Source organism: Poromitra crassiceps (genome assembly GCF_964638095.1).
Source record: "Poromitra crassiceps genome assembly, chromosome: 14".
Lineage (NCBI taxonomy): Eukaryota > Metazoa > Chordata > Actinopteri > Beryciformes > Melamphaidae > Poromitra > Poromitra crassiceps.
The window spans coordinates 17,603,478-17,622,699 of NC_139633.1; the positions used below are offsets into that span (position 1 = coordinate 17,603,478).

Sequence of the window (19,222 nt, forward strand, 5' to 3'; positions counted from 1 at the left end):
AAATGGGAACGTATGCGTCTACAGCGGTGGGCGGGGTTTGGGCGTGTTTTACGGAGATTTTCTGTTTCTAACCCCTCCCCCTACTCTAATCCTCACCCTAACCACTCGGAACGTTAATATTTTACGTTTTTCGAGCCGAAATTGTAAAATAGCAACGTTGGTCCATATCGTTGGTATTATACGTTTTTCTAAGAGACTGTGTTGTAAAAGTAGTTCCAGCGCGGCTGCCGTCACATCACATCACATCAGTTAAACTGTCTGAGAGCGAACAATGAGCAAACACAGGAGGGGAAAAAAACCCAGAGGCGCCATCAGTTAAACTAGCCAATAGGAACGCAGACATGTTTGAGTGGCAGCAGAATCAACCAATGGAAGCTCAGTTTAGTCTCACTGGTGAAATTTCTGTCTGGATTAAAACCATATACGGGCCAAGCAATCAGAACAGGCATGTTTTGAATGGGTACTGTCTGTGAGTGAGTGAGTGAGTGAGTCTGTCTGTGAGTGTGTGTGTCCTTCCCATATGTCGACAACCGTTCATCTGATCTACTTCACACTTGGTGTATTATTGGGGACCCAAGGACGTGCAGTGTCGGATTTGGTGCGATTTGGACATGCGACACGTTCATTATTAATAAACTTTGAATAAACAAGCCAACAGTGCTCTGTGCAGGAGTAGACACAGCACTCTGTGCAGGTGCAGACACAGCACTCTGTGCAGGAGCAGACACTGCACTCTGTGCAGGAGCAGACACTGCACTCTGTGCAGGAGCAGACACTGCACTCTGTGCAGGAGCAGACACAGCACTCTGTGCAGGAGCAGACACTGCACTCTGTGCAGGAGCAGACACTGCACTCTGTGCAGGAGTAGACACAGCACTCTGTGCAGGAGCAGACACAGCACTCTGTGCAGGAGCAGACACTGCACTCTGTGCAGGAGCAGACACAGCACTCTGTGCAGGAGCAGACACTGCACTCTGTGCAGGAGCAAACACTGCACTCTGTGCAGGAGCAGACACTGCACTCTGTGGCTGTGCAGGAGCAGACACTGCACTCTGTGCAGGAGCAGACACTGCACTCTGTGCAGGAGCAAACACTGCACTCTGTGCAGGAGCAGACACAGCACTCTGTGCAGGAGCAAACACTGCACTCTGTACAGGTGCAGACACAGCACTCTGTGCAGGAGCAGACACAGCACTCTGTGGCTGTGCAGGAGCAGACACAGCACTCTGTGCAGGAGCAGACACTACACTCTGTGCAGGAGCAGACACAGCACTCTGTGCAGGAGCAGACACATCACTCTGTGCAGGAGCACACACAGCACTCTGTGCAGGAGCACACACTGCACTCGGTGCAGGTGCAGACACAGCACTCTGTGCAGGAGCAGACACTGCACTCTGTGGCTGTGCAGGAGCAGACACTGCACTCTGTGCAGGAGCAGACACTGCACTCTGTGCAGGAGCAGACAGCACTCTGTGCAGGAGCAGACACAGCACTCTGTGCAGGAGCAGACAGCACTCTGTGCAGGAGCAGACACTGCACTCTGTGCAGGGGCAGACACTGCACTCTGTGCAGGAGCAAACACTGCACTCTGTGCAGGAGCAGACAGCACTCTGTGCAGGAGCAGACACTGCACTCTGTGCAGGGGCAGACACTGCACTCTGTGCAGGAGCAAACACTGCACTCTGTGCAGGAGCAGACAGCACTCTGTGCAGGAGCAGACACTGCACTCTGTGCAGGAGCAAACACTGCACTCTGTGCAGGAGCAGACACTGCACTAGTTTATTCAAAGAATGACATACTCATCTACTGAAAGAACAGAAAGTAAAGTTTGCTTATTGCTTTTTTCTTTTCTTTACTTCAGTTAGAATGTCAGTGTTACTGCTGCCATTCCCTGTGGAATTACAGTATATGTTCAGGTCGAGCAGCTTCCATGAAGTACCTTGTCCAATGTCATGGGTAGACACAGTGAAGTGCTTCACATTAGCATAATTATACTTCAGAGTGATGCTTCCTCTATCATCAAAATATTAGTCTCCATCAGTGTTCAGCATGAACAGCAGACCCACAGCAGATGAAGGGTGCTTTCATTAATAACCTGTTCATGTGTCAATCAGAAGATTTCTTGAAAAATATTTTTCGCAGAACAATTTCAAGCATATTATTTCTGTAATAGCAGTAGTTTAAAATCGCGCAAATATGTACACACACACGTGCGCACACACAGACACACGTGGACACCCACATACATCTTAAACATAATGATAATAATAGTAGTGGTATATAGCATCAGCATATCCTAACATTAAGTTGCTTTTAAGAGTCTCAAGCACAGAATAAGTGGTTTTAAAATCTTGACAAAATCGTGCTTAACAGGTGCATGGGCAATCTGTCAATGTGAAGGAGCCTATATAAGTTCATGCCATGGGAAGGCTTAAGCGCTGAGAGTCAGAGCTGCCAGTGGATGACATGTGCTAGTGAGTCCTTGCTCATGCTTGTTAATGGTGTTTTATTGGCAAGATTAACAGCTTTTATATCGTGGCAGGGGCAGCAAGCCAGGTAAAACAGCTGTGGCTCATATTGTCTTGGTTGTGGGACATGGAGACACTTTAACGCCATATTACTGGGAAACACATATGGCCCTGTAGCATTGCTGAACATACTATACTATACTGTAGCATTGCTGAACAAGTGTATAAACTAGTCCGAAGCAAAGGGATCCCATAAAACATTGCTTTTGTTAGTCTTTTGTCCCCGTTAAACTTGGTTTGCTGCCAGTCAGCTGCTCAATGTAACAGATTATTTAGGCTATGTCCTATTCAATTATTATACAAGTGAATTTGGTATCAAGAGTGACTCAAGTGTCATGCTTTCGTTGAGGCAATATTATGGTTGGGGAGAAAGGTCTGTGGCCTGAAAAATTATTCTAAAGAAAGCAGCAGTACTATAGATGCACTTAGCAGTTATTAAATTGGCTTTTTGGGGGGTTTTCAGAGGAATAATGGACAGAATTTCACACAAGTGTTCTAAATCCCGCGCTGCACTGACCACACACGCATGCATCCATTCAGGGGCACGCACTTTTTCGCACTGGGAGGCAGCAACACACGTCTGTTCACCCTCGCCGCCTACGTACACGCACATCAAGAGAGGGAGAGAGAACGAGAGAGAGAGAGAGAGAGAGAGCGTCAGCACGCGAGGCATGCTAGCTATGCGCGGTCTGTGCGCTGCTAGCTATGTGCGCTCCTCTGTGTGCTAGCTATGTGCGCTCTGTGTGCGGATGCGACCCGGGCACAATCGTAGCATTTAGACACGTCTTAATTGACTTAGGATGAGGCGCGCAGCATATGGAAGCGTCCACAATAGCACGGCTGATAGACAGACAAAGACATTCCAGTGTTCTGCCGCTAAAAAAGTCATTGAGCTCGGGTCATAATGGCTCAGCTGTCCTAACCAAAGGAAGCGGAGAGAATAGGCTGCCTTGTGATTTCCCCCCCTTTTCACCCTCGCCCACCATCGCTTTTCTTCTGTTTGTGTGTGTCTGAGTCTTTTCTCTGTGTTCTTCACTCGGGACTCTTCAAAGTAACAAGCCTTCTTCTTTTCTCCCCGGTATCTGGACTTGGAAGCCAAATTAGAGACTGCTTGATTAGAGCAGGGAGGAGGGAGCCAAGAGAGAGAGAGGGAGACAGAACAAATCGCACCCCGACAAAGTGCCTTTTATCCAAAGACCCCAAGGCTCAAATACCCGCATCCCTCCCCAAGCAACCATGGCTCTGCTTGTTTTCCTCTTATCATTTATTTAGTCACTCCTCCATGTTTTCTGCCCTACTTTGTGGCGTTGAAAAGAGGCAGGGATCTCAAAAAGGTGAATTCTGAATGGACTGAAGCCGGACAACGTCGCTTCCCTGTCTCCCCCCCCCGTCCCATGTGTCAATCTAGCGTTTCTGCAGTTAACACGGCCTGAGGGGACAACAAGACGGTCCCAAACCCAGCTTGACCCAGCTCCCTCCTGGGACATTCTGGGCCTAACAGGCTCCTGTGTGTCCTCTACTATTGTCCCGCGGAGCCTCGCTCCATCCACAGGGGGATGTCACAACATGTTAGATGTTTGTAGGCTGCTGGGGTTTATGTAGCAGCCTGGCATCTCTGGGCTGTCTGTCTGCCGTCGGCAGTGCGATGTGAGGAGACAAGTTAACGGGCGGACCCCGGCCCCACCGCTGTTAAGAGCCATGCAATATGCAGGAAACGGCCCCTTTTGTCAGCAGGCTGGTCAGAGGCAGACCGCGGCTCTCCTCTTCTGCACCGCCCAATAAAAGTTTTATCTGCATTTTAAAGATGATCCATAATTTAGAGCAGGAAGAAAGAGATTTTTACACTGAACCAGCCAACACAAAACACATGTGTCTGATTCTCGACTAAGGATGCAGAGTAGATCTCTGGTCAGCTCTTTAAAAAAAGAGAGAGAATCTCCTACCATGTTTTTATGATTGATTGTCTAAAGCTATATTGTATTCAGCATAGAGACACTGCATGAAATAGGCCACGCCCATCACGGGGGAAAGCTCTCCATTCACTCCCATACACCAGCGTCGTTTTCCTTGAATTAAACATAGCTAAAAGCTGTTGTGTGGTGGGCTGTGCAGACAACAAATGTAAAAAATCACAAACATTTTTTTTTTGTACTCACGAGCAAAACAAGGAAGCCGTGATGAAGAAAAATGTGGATCTAGCTGTCAATGAAGTAAGTTGGAGTGTTCATCTTCCGTATATATGATCTTTCTGTGCAACATGTGACATAGGAGAACACCAGGATTGGGGGGGAGTTTCAGGAAGCAGAGATTCAGCAGACAAACGTGATCAGCTTACGTCTCGATCGCAGTTCAAATAAATGAAGTAAACGCACACAACGTCTCATTATTTGACACTAGCCAGTTCCTCCTAGAGATCTGTAAAACTATCTGTATCTGACGAGAGTTCCTTTGTTCGCCCGGTTAGCCACGGTTTGTTTTGCTAGAAGTTGGCGCGGTATAGTGGTCCTTTGTGTTTTCCCCCGTGTTGGGCGTGGTTTCTGAATGATGACGCGTTCCACAGTGTCTCTATAGCCATCAATCAGAAGGTCTTGAATACAGTACTCTGATGCCGATGTTGAGATCTCTCGAAATGCGGTGGTGGTGGTGGGGTGGATTTGGGGTAGGGAGGGCTAAAGACAAAACCAAGTGTGAAAGATTAGTGAAGAGGGAAGGAGCAACTTGCCATTTTCTCAGTGCTGGGGGGGGGTGGAGGGGGTGGGGGGGTCAGGCCAGGCTTCCCACAATGCAGCCCAACATCAAAACAATGGCCCCTCTGTTAGTATTCTCTTAGTGTTCGGGCTGGCCGGCCCGGCGCCCCCCACACACGGCCCCCAGACTAACCCACTGGATCCCTCTGTGGACCCAGAGCACCAATCTGCTGCTGTATGTAAGCAGACCGACACACACACACACACACACACACACACACACACACACACACACACACACACACACACACACACACACACACACACACACACACACACACACACACACACACCATGTGTATACTGTACTGTTTATTTTTGCCACTTATTACAGTATTGACATTGACCCCTAAACGAGTGAGTGGCCCTCTCGGACACGTGTGAGCAGGGAGGCTGAGAGGCCATCATTGAGTCCAGATGTTTGGGTCCCTGTTCAAGGGCGTCTGTGCCACCCTGTGCCCCCGATGACATCTTATCTTCACCCTGCCTGCCAGGATATCTTCTACTATCTTGATGCTCCGTAGTTTCTATCCTCATCCCTCGTTTCTTTCTTTCTTTCTTTCTTTCTTTCTTTCTTTCTTTCTTTCTTTCTTTCTTTCTTTCTTTCTTTCTTTCTTTCTTTCTTCCTTCATTTCTTCCTTTCTTTCTTCCTTCTTTTCTTCCTTTCTTCCTCTCTCTTCCCTCCCTTCTCCCTCCCTCCCCTCCCCACTAACTGCATTGATAGCGGCGGATCTGTGATTGTGACTTATCTCTCTGGTGACCTGTGAAACGTAGCTCCTTCGCGGACGCGGCCAAAGGTTAATAAAATTGCTGTCGAACGTATCCATTTTTACAGATAAGCCATTCACAACAAGTGTAGTCGGGGGTGAATAAGAAGTCGATTCAGCCCTGTGAAGCCGCATGCGAGGCCCCATGAATAGCTGCTTTTAGGTGCCTCTTTTTTTTCCTCCCCCTCGCAGGATAAATGGAGAATTGCATCTCTCTTCCATTGCAGCAGGCAGCGAGCGGAGGCAGAGCGAGGCGAGCCGAGGTTCAGACAAGCCCTGCCAGTAAATTGCCCTGAATGGGTTCTGGAGGTTGACAGGCCCTATTAAGACAAACGGCCTTCCTCATCGGAGAGATAAAATAAATCAGCTGTTTAGTCAAATTAAAATAGTTTGAGTAGAGAGGGCCCCTGGGAGAAACTCAAGACAGATGTGGCCAGAGGAGAGAGGAAGACACCCAGGAAAGAATCCAGCTCCCGCTGGCCCCGGGCCAGACTTTACTGTACTGTTATGTGCCTCTCTATCCTTTTATCCTGTCCTCTGTCTCGCTCTCTCTCTCTCTCTCTCTCTCCCCTCCCTCTCTCTCTCTCCTCTGTCACTTTTCTCATCTCTTTTTTCCCCCTATGTTCTCCCAAATCAGCTTGTCACACCACCGGAGTGCAGTGGGGAGGAGAGTGAGTTACTGTCTCGCCTCTCGCTGGCAATTATGTTGGCTGTGTAAGTCAATGGGAGGATCACTTAGCATTGATTAGGAGGAGGGAGAGAGCAGCGCGGTGGAGCCGCTCTCTCTCCATCACACACAGTGAGGACATGTGACTGTAGGGACCCCGAGGGCTGCGTTCAGGTCCCCTGGGCTGCCGTCGCCGTTCGTGCTCAAGTATGCATACACGCTGACTAGAATTGACAGAACAATTACTAACAACACAGAGCAAATAGAGACATCGTCGATGCTGTGCAAATCTTTTCATTTAAGCGCGTACGGAATATCTCCTTGCTGTGCAGAAAGTGGTAGGTGTGTGCCAGAAGCGTGTATATACAGTAGAAGAGTCGCGACATCTCCATTCACTCCAATGGACCAGTTTTTTTTACTCCCAAGAGTTCCAGGAAGTAAGGTTCTGGATTAAGCAGCACTGTCGAGTTGCAGCAAAATGGACAGTTTGTGTTGTACTTTGAAAGTAATTTTTTTTTTTAATCAAATTGTACATTATCAGCTTTATTTTAGCATTCAAAAGTAGCGCGAGACCCCTTCCTGGCTGTTCATTGGCTAATGAGTCACGCATTTTGGTCCTCCGCTGACGCCACTCTCTCTCTGAATTGCTCTGGTGTGCGCCCTTTCTGCGGGGGTCCAGCGGCTGATGGCCCGTAAGGAGCCGCACCTCTAATGTGTGAGTGGAATAGCTTTGTAAAGAAAAGTGGTGTAAGTTTGAGCTCGGTGCAAAACACACTGCGAGCTGTCAGCCTAGCTGCCACCTCAGCCCCCCAGCAGAGCTTCCCTTTCTCACTGAGAGCTGCACCAGCTAACAGCAACATAGACAACTGCAGGCTGTGACCTTCACACTTCTAATAACGTCAATTCTTTGTACTGTATTTGGTGTACAATACAATTGTGCAGTATGATGATCTGTGCCTGTAGTACACTCAGGATTAGACTGTACAATGACCAAGGGCATTGTCACAATGCTCACACCATGGCTTTATTGTCATGGTCCCTATAATACCATTTGCATGCTCTCTCTCTCTCTCTCTCTCTGTCTGTTTGTTTGTGACTCAGTCTCTCCACCTTGTGTCTGCCCTTCCCTCCACTGACATCTCTCTCTCCCTCCCTCCCTCTGTCTCTGTCTCTCTCTCTCTCTCTCTCTAGGTACTCCAGAGAGCCTGGCAGAGAAGGAGCACCAGCTTTCCACAATGATCAGCCAGCTGATCAGCCTGAGAGAGCAGCTCCTGGCGGCGCACGATGAGCAGAAGAAGCTGGCCGCCTCACAGATGGAGAAGCAGAGGCAGCAAATGGAGCTAGCTCGTCAGCAACAGGAGCAGGTAACTGCTCACTGCTTTCTCTCTCACGTTGTCAGTGTCTCTCTCTCTCTCTCTCTCTCTCTCTCTCTCTCTTTTACCCCAGGGCATCCCTGTTCTCTCTCTTTCTCTCCACATTCCCCTCACCTTCTTTCTTTCTTTCTTTCTTTCTTTCTTCCTTCTAATGGGATTCTCTCCCTCTTTGTCTGTTTACTTTACTTCCTCTACCCTCTCTATAATAAACCCCTTTAAACACATTTTGTCACGGATTTTTCTTAAACCTCTATTTCATATCAAATTTAATTAATGATGAAATGTGCCAATAAAATATTGCTCCTCTTTATCGGAATTTGCAATATTAGATTTTATATTCTACATTCGCTTGGATATTTCGAGTCATGCTCGCTCGCCCACATATATGCTGCACGGTAGGGAAAAACGTTATTATGACTTGTGCTAACAAATCCCAGCGAATGTGCGAATTAAACGTGATATTAAACACGGAAGTCGCTCTCTATATCTTATAAATCGTCTCCTATTAGAACAAGCACTGGCGTTAGATTTGCAGCACAAATCAGGCCAATGAGCCATATTGTACAAATCAGCAAATTAGGAGAGGCCATGAAGTGTGTTAATGTCGGGGAAGAAATAAGGACGCAAACTATCCACACGGGCGACACTTTTATTATCACCAGCCACACTAATGGCTATGAGTCAATTATCAGCCAGGAGTTCACTCAGAGTTTTCCCAGCACGCGCTCAGACCTTCCTGTGTTAAATGAAGAGATGGACCATATAGCTCGGAGTGATGCATTTGGTCATAGTACACTAATAATACATTAACAGTATTGATTCCTTTTTCAATCAATGCTGTTCATTTGCAAAACTACACTCAACTCTGTTAGGCTTTGTAGATATATGGATATAAATGAACGGCGATGTAACATATTTTATTATTTGGTCATATTTTAAAAACGGGACGAATACGAATAAAACGAGACAGGCAGAGAGAGCGAGAGGGGGGGTGGGGGGGTGGGAGGTGAGAGAGAGCCCGCTGAGAGCTAGAATGTCATCAAGCCATCAAGATACAACACAGTAATTAACTGTTGACACTTGTGAGGAAGCCAGCACAAATTAAACCTGACACATTTGCAGACGACCGGTATCTTACAGTGAACACTTTGTAATTATATTTAAAAATGAAAATTAAATGACACTTAAAAACTAGGTTGTCACGCTCGATGAAGTGAGCGTGTAGATATAGAGGGGACTGCTGCGATGGCTGTGCGGGCTCAGGGGGGGTCGGGATCAGACGGAGCGCTCCGACCAACCCCCGTCACGCATACACCCTGCCTTCACCGGTTATCTCCCTCATAACCGTGTTAATCTGTCCTCTGTATAGCATTTATCCTCCATCACTAAATGACCACTGATTGTGACAGGATGGTTCCTCATTTAGAAAGTTGAAACTGTGTAGATCAGCGCTATCCCAACCTTTTCCCACTCACGGCCCAAACAACAAAAATGTTTGCGTTGAATGATAATAGTCTGCAATAGGCTAATTAACGCATAATTGATCACGAGTTAAATAAGTGTATCACTCAACAATGGAGAAATGCATTCTCATACATATTAAAAAATAATAATAAAAAAAATCATGAAGTAATCGTAATGCTTTACAAATGATTTTGGCAGCTCACTTGCAATACCTTCGCGGCCCACAAGTGGGGAATGGCTGGTGTAGATTTCTGCTTGATTTTGCAGCAGTTTGGCTAGAAGTCTGGAACATATGTTGTAAAAAAGCAAAGAAAGTAATATAATGTTAGTCTCCCTCTGTAATCTGCTACTGTCTACAATTGGCTTTGACAGGTTAGCAGTTAGCATAGCACCGGTATGCAGTGTGAATAGGAATAAATTAATTTCATGTCTTTACTTCTGTTTGCAACCAGATCGCAAGACAACAGCAGCAGCTTCTGCAGCAGCAGCACAAAATCAACCTCCTCCAGCAGCAGATCCAGGTCAGTGAATTTGCTTCTGTTGTCCCTCTAACAGTCATAGCTTACACCTCTCATATCCTTAGCCTGCTAAACCATCCACTCACGTGAACTCACATTTTATTTTGCTCTGGCTTCCAGGCCGGGCGGGCCTTTTCAGAAATTACAAAGTGGCCAATCAGGGACCTGCCTCGTAGTTGACATTGTAACCATCCAACCAGGGAGGCCAGTGGCACAATAGTAATGGCTGCTCCCATGGATCTCCGGCTCACGACGCAACGAGCAGTGTTGTCGGCGTTCGGCGAGTTTACAGCCGTGAGCAGAAATAGAGCCAATAACATCAATTAAACAAGAACAGGACCAGTGGAGTTTCTCGGCAGAAAAGATGTTTTCGCAATTCTTCCGAGTGGATTTGGATTAGACTGGATCCGACGCTGATTGGCTGAAGGACTAGATTTGGCGACGCTGATTGGCTGAAGGTGTTGTCCGTCAAGGCAAGTAGTTCCGCCCACTGGAGTACAGACTGCTACATAGAGCCAAACAGAATGTGAGATCACGAATCAGGATGTTTTAAGCAGGCTATCACATGCTCACTCCTCATTAACGCATTGCTCCCCCTTTCAGTCTAATTGCTACACGACCGTCATCATCAGCCAAATGTATCTTCAAGTAAAAGATGATATTAAATCACTTCTACCTTCTGCGAGAAAGACTTTTCTTCCCATCTTTTACCTCATTTTTACCTTTCATGCGACTTGGCCCGGTATGGTTATTTAAATTTTTGTGTCACTCTCTTACATTCACCGCTCTCATCAAATGTTAATTGCCTGTTGGTAATTGGGAGGGCTTTAAAATATGGAGGAGAATAATTAGCACATCTTAATGAACAAAGAGGAAAAAAGGGGAAAGTAACAACAGCTAATGAGTGCTGTTGATGGAGAAGAGCCTGGAGGTGGGGGACATGAAAGAGGCTGGTAAATGCCTCTGTAACCCGCCCGCTCCCACAAGAGCCGCGTGGCATGCTTTCACACAGCACGGCAGCTAGACAAACTTACTGCCATTATAGGGTATGGCTGCCATTGTTGTTGTTGTTTTTAGTTGTAAATACGAATCATTTCTCCTGGCATACATTTAGATGGTGCTCTAGGTTTTAATTTATGCACTTACAAAGCTGTGTGTGTGCGTGCGCGAGTGTGTGTGTCTTGTGTGGTACAGTACAGAGTGTTGAGGTGGAGGACCACCCAGGCAGTGTGTTGTTGGACATGGCCAGACTGCACAGAGTAATCCAGGGTTGGTCACTGGCTGTGGTCAAGGTTGTGGGCCTAGCTGTCTGAGGGAAGCCAAGGCTACCCTGCTGGGTGTGCCTGGTGTCAGGCACCTCCTTCTCCGTTCACCTCCTACGCTCGGCTCGTTCTTCCTGCAGGCAACTCCCCATCTTCTCTCAAATCAACACAACATTATATAGGCTCATTTTCAGCGATATGTCTGACCAGTGGTTCTCAAATGGGGGTCCGGGGACTCCCAGGGGTCCTTGAGGGGGTTCCAGGTGGTCCCCAGCCAAAAGGGGGATCATTTATTTTTGCTATAATTCCATTCCAACACAATGACTAATTTTGGTCATGGGTTTTATACACCTTCTGTAATAAAACATCTAAAAGCATCAATCTTATTATCATATGGGGGACCGTGGGACAAAATCCTATCAAATGGGGGTCCGTGGTCTAATTTTTGTAAGTTTAGGGGTCCCTCATGTGAAAGATTTTGAGAATCACTGCGTTTGACAATCTTGGCGGCAGATAGGGAAAGGTCACAGCAATGCACAAGCAATGTGCTGGAGGTTCAGAAAAATCTCTTCAAACGTTTACTGGCAGGTTGTTCCTGTGTATCTAAAGCAACTATGCTGAAGTGACTCAGTGGCAGTGTTGTAGTCAAGTCAGGATATCTCCAGTCCCCAGTGTCCGAGGCCGAGTCCAAGTCCAAGCCGCCAAAGAAGAGTCTGAGTCGAGTCCAATTCTAACGTATCATTCCAAATATGTGACCAGTTTATCAGAATAACACCTATTTTGATTTTTTTTAACGAGCAGCGAGGAGCACTGGCTGTGTGACCGGTCGGACTAGCTAGTATCGGTCAACCCCGACTGTACTGGCAGTGAGAAAACACTGTTGAGTGCTTTTGTAACAAACGTTAAATGCCGACCGGGTACAGCCATCGGCTCCTCGCAGCAGTAACGCTATGAGCATGTAACTGAAGTTGGCCCGCAGTGTAGCTGCTGAATGTTGCCAAACTTCATTCATAGTTTACAGTTTATCGATGTTTACCCGGCCGGCTAACGCTGAACCGGAAGAACAAACGAACAGGCGTCCTGTATATCATACCCCAACAGCCCTCAGTCTGTGTCTCCTATGATGTGCGGAGGCAAAGCAAACCCCTTGGATTTAAACAGCAATCAGCACAACAGCAGGATTTACTGGTAGAACATTAAAAGCTACTGCCCTCTCTCAAGGGCACTTCCCCAGAGAAAGACCTCACTGTCAACATGCTCTTCAGAAGCCACGCCACTGGACCTTTCACTTTAACAGTGGACAGTCTATTGGAAAAATGACGGCCATATCACACTCCACTAAAGAGGAGCACAGAGCACGACACTCTGTAGAAAACGCTCTGAAATGAAGTACTACTGTATGCAGTACTAATGAAGTAGCGTATGTAGTACTAAGGGTCTAGTATCACTCATATCATGGAGGGCTCTTTACGTATGCTCATTGAGTACACACAGCCTTAATGCATCTCACTTACTTTCATCTCAAAGTTAAAGGCAAATCAGACGTGGAAATGTGCCTTGATGCATAGTGTTGAGAGAGGGTGGGTGTGTGTGGGGGGGTCAAGTATGTATGGGAACGCACTTCTAAATATGTATAGATCCATTTCAAACACTTGAACAGAGATACAAGCAAAGCCACTTCTGGCACAGCCAAGTTATCCAGCGTCTCCCCTGAAACCCCTCACCCCCCCCCACCCCCCTTCCCACCACATTCACAAAAAAGTCCCAGGTTCAGACCATCTGCTCTGCTGCCCATCAGTCACATCAGACTCCACTCAACAGACAGACCAGCAGCCCACCAGACGACAAACAACGTGGATTACTCCCATTCCTTCAGTTTGACCGCGTTCAACATCAGCTCTGTTCGGACACGGTCGCTATGACAGAAATAGTGGTCTATTTAGTGTGTCGCCATTTTTTTTTTATAGTGTCCGAATTCTCAAATGTCTCCTCCTGACCTACTACTTCCTCCAAATATCCAACATGGCACTGCTGGCCACTCCTCTCCAGAGTGAGAAGCAAAGAGAGGAGAAAGAAAGGCAGGGGGGCAAGTATCTTTTTGCCACTCTTGTTTTCTGCTGCCTCTTAACCCATTGATACCTGATGCAGCATTTGTGTGTGTATCCCTTTAAGACCGCGAACCGCGTCACTTAAAGGGATACACACACAAATGAGGGATATACACGCAAATGCTGCATCAGGTATCAATGGGTTAAAAACGGCCCTGGCCCCTGTAATATGTAACAGCTTTGACTTAATTAGTTCTGTAAACAAGCTTCCAGCCTGTATGTCACAGACTTTTAGCAGAGTGCTAAAGCAGTGTTACTGTTGGGGGATAGAGTTACCCTGCTGTTAGCATGGAGAGCAGTAGACTTTATTGGAGACCCTACTAGCCATCAAAGTCCTTCTGTTTTGGCTTCGGGGGGAAAGCCACTCTTGCTACGGTCTCATATTGATGATGTAACTGATCACATCAGTGGGCACTGTAAACTGGACTGTCAGAGTCCAAACACTAAAACCACGGGGACTGTAACTGGAGACTCTTGTTGGCACGCTATATGTGTGCTTTCAAGGGGCTGGAGGAGATCTGGGAGAAGTGTGCAGTTAGTTTGAGCTCGAGAGGTTTGGAAGCTAGCAGGCAGCTTGTTGTTGCAGTTTAATCAAGTCTGCCTTTTGAATGGCCACCATCTCTCTCTCTCTCTCCATCCTTTCTCATCATACTTACAAGAGTGGGAGAGAGATGAGGTCTTTGCATAGATCTTCCATTACTATCTAGATGGTTCACCGCAGGCTCCGCCAATTCTAACAACTGGTAGCAGCAAGTCTCTTGAATGCAAATGGTCACATGGTCACCTCTCCCCAAGTCTCGTTACTTCCCAAGTCTCGTTACTCCCCCCCTCCACCCCCACTTGTTTTCTTCTTCAAGCAGGCTTTAAGCGGGGTTAGTGCTGACCTAGCAAGCTAACTTCAAATGGAGATTGTGAGTTCCCCAAACTCCGCACAAACCACACATATAAACACTACACTACACTAGCTACTACATCAACAAACTTCAGCTTTAGCTTTAGCTAATCACTCCCTGCTAACATGAGTTCCTGTTGCCAAATCTCGCGAGAGTGTGTTGCTGAGATAGAGACAGGTCTTGAACAAGTTTAATTTTCTCCTGATCTGTCTGTCTGAAAAATGCCCTTTTAGTGTCAGAATATTCTGAAGATATGTGGCTTCGGAGAATGGACCGAATATTTACTTTAATGAATATGGGGGGCGAAAGAATCTGTCATAATCTGAGATCACGTTGACTTTTCACATTGACTCCAATATACTCAGACCTGCTGAAAATCTCTTAGTGGGCGCGTCCGTGGAAAACCATGAGCAAAACCCGCGTGCCAAAATGACAGGAAGTGAGTTGACGTTGAACCGTCTTGCTTGAAATCCCATCGTCTTTGGTCTTAATGGAGATTACAGTGTCACTCGTTTTAACATGGTCGATGTTTTGATTGCGGTGTTAGCGGCTTATCAAAAGTTCAAGCTCAAGGCTCTGGGTGTTTTTCCCGTTTGTTTGGATTCCTTCAGTCCGTCCTCGTTGGAATCATCTTGGCACTAATTCAATCCCGGGAGGGGATTAACACACATGTTGATTGAGTTGAAAATTTGAAACAACCATTCAGGATTTTATAAGTGTGACACTAAGAAAAAACAAAAAAACCAAAAAAAAACTATTCCTTCAAAAGTTGTAGCTGTCATAGATTATGTTGCATAGTTGATTGCTCTATTGTTGACAAAATGTGTTACTGTAAGTCGCTTTGGATAAAAGCGTCTGCCAAATGACGTAATGTAATGTAATGTAACATCCATATCAACAGAGAATGAGTTTGTTTCATCATAGAAGGTATTTGTCACTCTAAGTCTGCACACAGAGGCACTCAATAGCTGCGACCACATATGCGAATTTCTGAAATGCAGGATGGCAGGAGCAGCCCACCCTACTCTGCCTCTGCCACCCTGCATTTCAATTTGACACCCCCCTCCCTTTAGCCAATTGGTGTGAACACAAACACACAGCCCCACAACACACACACACACACACACACACACACACACACGCACAACACACACACCCACTTGACCTCCATGCCAAATTTCAGCCTCCTACGACAAAAACGGTGCACGCTAAAGTGTGGTCAACTTTTTGTGGACCAACCGCCAGAGTGACTTAGCTGCTGGTCACAGCTAAAAAGACAAGAAAAAATAAATACAAATAAAATACACAGAGCTCTTATTTGCTTGGTCCCAGTATCAACCAGATGCACTGACTGACCACCATATTTGACTGGACTCTTTTTGAGCTTGGTGCTTGATACTCACACACTCACTTTCTCCTGCCCCGAATGGCAGCAGATGAGCAGCTACATGTAAGAAGTATCACTTTGATCGTCAGACTGTAGGCTCTCTGTTCTGCTGACGCTTTTTAAATTACACGAGAGTTAAAGGCAGGCCAAATGTCACACGTAAGTCAATAGTTAATTGATTTAAGGCGGGCTGGTAAAGATAACCAAACTCGTACTGTTAAAGCTGGCAAGGGGGCTCAGCTGGCTCTCTGGTGCTCTACTAAGATGTGGAGCTGTGTGAAAGCTCTACTGAGTGTATAGTGTCCATAGCTGAGCCCTAAGCTCCCAGCGAGAGGCCAGGTGGAGAGCCGAGCGTTGGCGCTCACGGGGATGGCACCACCAGTTCATGCATTCCTCAAGGATGGGCCTGTTAAGATAAGAGCCATGGTTTGACTCTCTCACACAGGCATGCAGATCCTCACACACATGCACACAGAGGCCAGCGTGTACAGTACGCACGCACAGCCACACAGACATACACACATCAAGAGAATAAATACTGGCGGAAAGGTCAGGGTGAACTTTATCTTCACAAACAGGCTACAGAAAGGAGCTCCCCACATGAAACAGGGGATGCTTTTAATCTGAAACATTTTGTTGGGTCAGTTTACTTCATGTTCTTTCATTATTATTATTATTATTATTATTATTATTATTTTTAACACAAACACTGTCCTAATAGAAATACATTATATAAAGCAGGGGTATTCAACAGTGTTGGGCAAGTGACTTTCAAAATGTAATATACTACACATTACTAGTTACCGGTACTTTAATTTGAAAGTAATACGTTACTTTACAATATTACTGTCTGACTCATTACTTATTACACTACTTTTGCATTACTTTCACCAAAACAACTGCAGTAGCAGAATTACATCGCCGCCCCGGAACCATCCCGAAAAAAATAATTTATACCGTCAGTATAACCCGTCCAAAATTCAAAATGTTATCTTTTTCCTTTGTTATTCTCATCTATAGTGGTTATTTCCATAAAAACACACAATTTGATTAGGAAATGATTATATCTTTATTTAAATATGCGCTTTGATTTAAAAAAATGTACCGGTAACTCAATTTGTAACTTGTGTCACTTGACAAAGTAACTGGGATAATATTACCGAAATCCTATTGTAATAAGTTATATTACCGAGTTACTGCGAAAAGTAATATATTACATGTAATATAATAATAATAATAATAATAATAATACATACAATTTATCTAGTGCTTTTCAAGAACTCAAAGCACTTTACAACATAATAAACAGTAGAGTTAAAAACCATTAAGACGAAGGAATTAGGATATATATAAAAGAGCAATGAGGGCAAAACAATAAAACATTTATAAATGATAAGCTTCTCTAAAAAGGTGGGTTTTGAGAAGGGACTTAAAGGAGTCTACAATATCCGCTGCCCTGATTGCGGGAGGAAGAGTGTTCCAGATACGAGGAGCAGCGGAGGAGAAGGCCCTGTCTCCCACAGTGCGTAGCCTTGTCTTGGGGAGAGCCAGAAGACCAAGGCTGGAGGAACGGAGGGAACGAGTAGGACAGTGAAAGGGGAGGAGTTCAGAAAGGTAGTTTGGAGCAGAGTCGTTCAGGGATTTGAAGGTGATAAGCATCAATGTATAGGTTATCCTGTATGGTATGGGAAGCCAGTGAAGATCCCTGAGGACTGGGGTGATATGTTGACGGAAAGGGGTGGAGCACAGGAGACGAGCAGCAGAGTTCTGTACCAGTTGCAGTTTATTGAGGAGACGTGAGGGGAGGCCAGTAAGGAGTGCATTGCAATAGTCCAAACGTGAGGTAAAAAAGGCATTGTTAAGGCGTTGTGCATCAGCTGGGTTGAGGTATGGGCGGATCCGTGCTATGTTTCGCAGGTGGAAAAAGGCAGACTGTCTGGTTTTATTGATTAAGGGTTCGAAGGAGAGTTTTGAGTCCAGGGTGACACCAAGGTTCTTGACTTGCAGGGAGGGGGAGACGGTCAGATCAGCAATGGGGAGGGTGAGGTTATGAACTGTGTTGGTTGTAGATGTTGGGGAGATGATGATGACTTCGGTTTTGTCCGTGTTGAGTTTCAAAAAACTACTGTGCATCCAGGATTTAATGTCCAGCAGGCAGTTGTTAAGTGACACCAGTGAAGTTGCAATGTCAGATGAGGTGTGAATATAGATCTGTGTGTCGTCTGCGTACATGTGGTAGTTAAGGCCGTGGCTGCGAATGATTTGTCCGAGAGGTAGCATGCAGACGTTGAAAAGGATGGGGCCAAGCATGGAGCCCTGCGGGACTCCATATTTAACTGTGGATATAGAGAAAGTTGGCATGTGTGGGAATGCCCACAAAATGTTATACGGCTGGCGCGCGAGTGGGGTAAAACCGCCGATATATCTCAATGGGCTGACTCACCAAAGGACGGTGCTGCGGCTCTAAACTACAGGTTTGGGGGTTCTAGAGCAGAACACAAGACGTCTGCTCAGATGTGCGTTTACTGTGGTGGTTAAATCCCTGATCGTGTCTGCCTGGGCTGGGCTAGCAGCTAAATTCTAACTTTGCTGAATGGATAGAACGGGGAATTTACCCCACCCTGACCACGCCCCCAGCCAGGCTGAGCCAGCTAACCCAGCGTCTATGACGAGACATCGCCTCAACCTATATTACTTTTATAATGTTATCCCCAACACTGGTATTTATTCAATGGTTTGCAATTGGGCCCAGATAATTAAAACGTTACCAGTTGACGGGCCATAGATTGTCTATTTCTTTTTTAAGTATAGCTGCTCATGTATATTCACAAGTGCAATTTGCTATAATAATTTTCACTCACAGTCTCCTCATCTAGTTAACTTTTCTTTGTGGTTACAAAATATAATTGCAAAGTGGAGTGCAAAATACTGTATTAAGCTGATGCTGCATTCCATTGTACTTCCAACTTCCAACATGGAAAAGTGCAACAGAATGGTCATTCCCAGTCGGAAACTCTCGAGTTGTCCACCATAAACACAGCATCAATCTGTAGGCTGATTTTACTTGATATGTAGTTTTTGTGTTACGATAACGTGTTCTAACAACTTTGTAGCTTCCGTTGGTAACATAATTCTGTGACTTGTGCTTCATTACTTTGCTGTATGAACTCGCCTGCTAACGTAACTAGAGCTGTCAGATAGCTGCTGGTAACATTAACGGGCAAAGGCTGTCTGGAGGTCGGTAGTTCCAACCTGGAACTACCGACCTACCGACCTGCGACTTCCAATGGAAATACACCATATTACCGTGTGGACCAATTAATGAACCAATCTAATTTACTGTCTGTTTTTTTAAGCAGAAAAAAAATCGTTTGAATGATAGCGGCGATCTATGTACTATTAGATCTATGTACTATATATCTATGTACTGTAGATCTATGTACTGTAGATCTATCCATCCTGCAAGTCTTTGGATTTTGCCTTCACTGATGGGGTCCGTATTATTTTA

General features: G+C 45.9%; 1 protein-coding gene across 5 annotated transcripts in view; it reads left to right on the forward strand.

Moving 5' to 3' along the window:
- Positions 1-19,222, forward strand: part of sox6 (SRY-box transcription factor 6) — a gene marked incomplete at its 5' end in the record, with an annotated part of 121,393 nt that overhangs the window by 38,497 nt on the left and 63,674 nt on the right. For all 5 annotated transcript variants that reach the window (XM_083651252.1, XM_083651250.1, XM_083651249.1 and 2 more), the window contains 2 exons: positions 7,901-8,073; positions 9,999-10,067. In XM_083651252.1, coding sequence (XP_083507378.1) covers positions 7,901-8,073; positions 9,999-10,067 — 242 coding nt within the window. The remainder of the gene's footprint in view (positions 1-7,900; positions 8,074-9,998; positions 10,068-19,222) is intronic.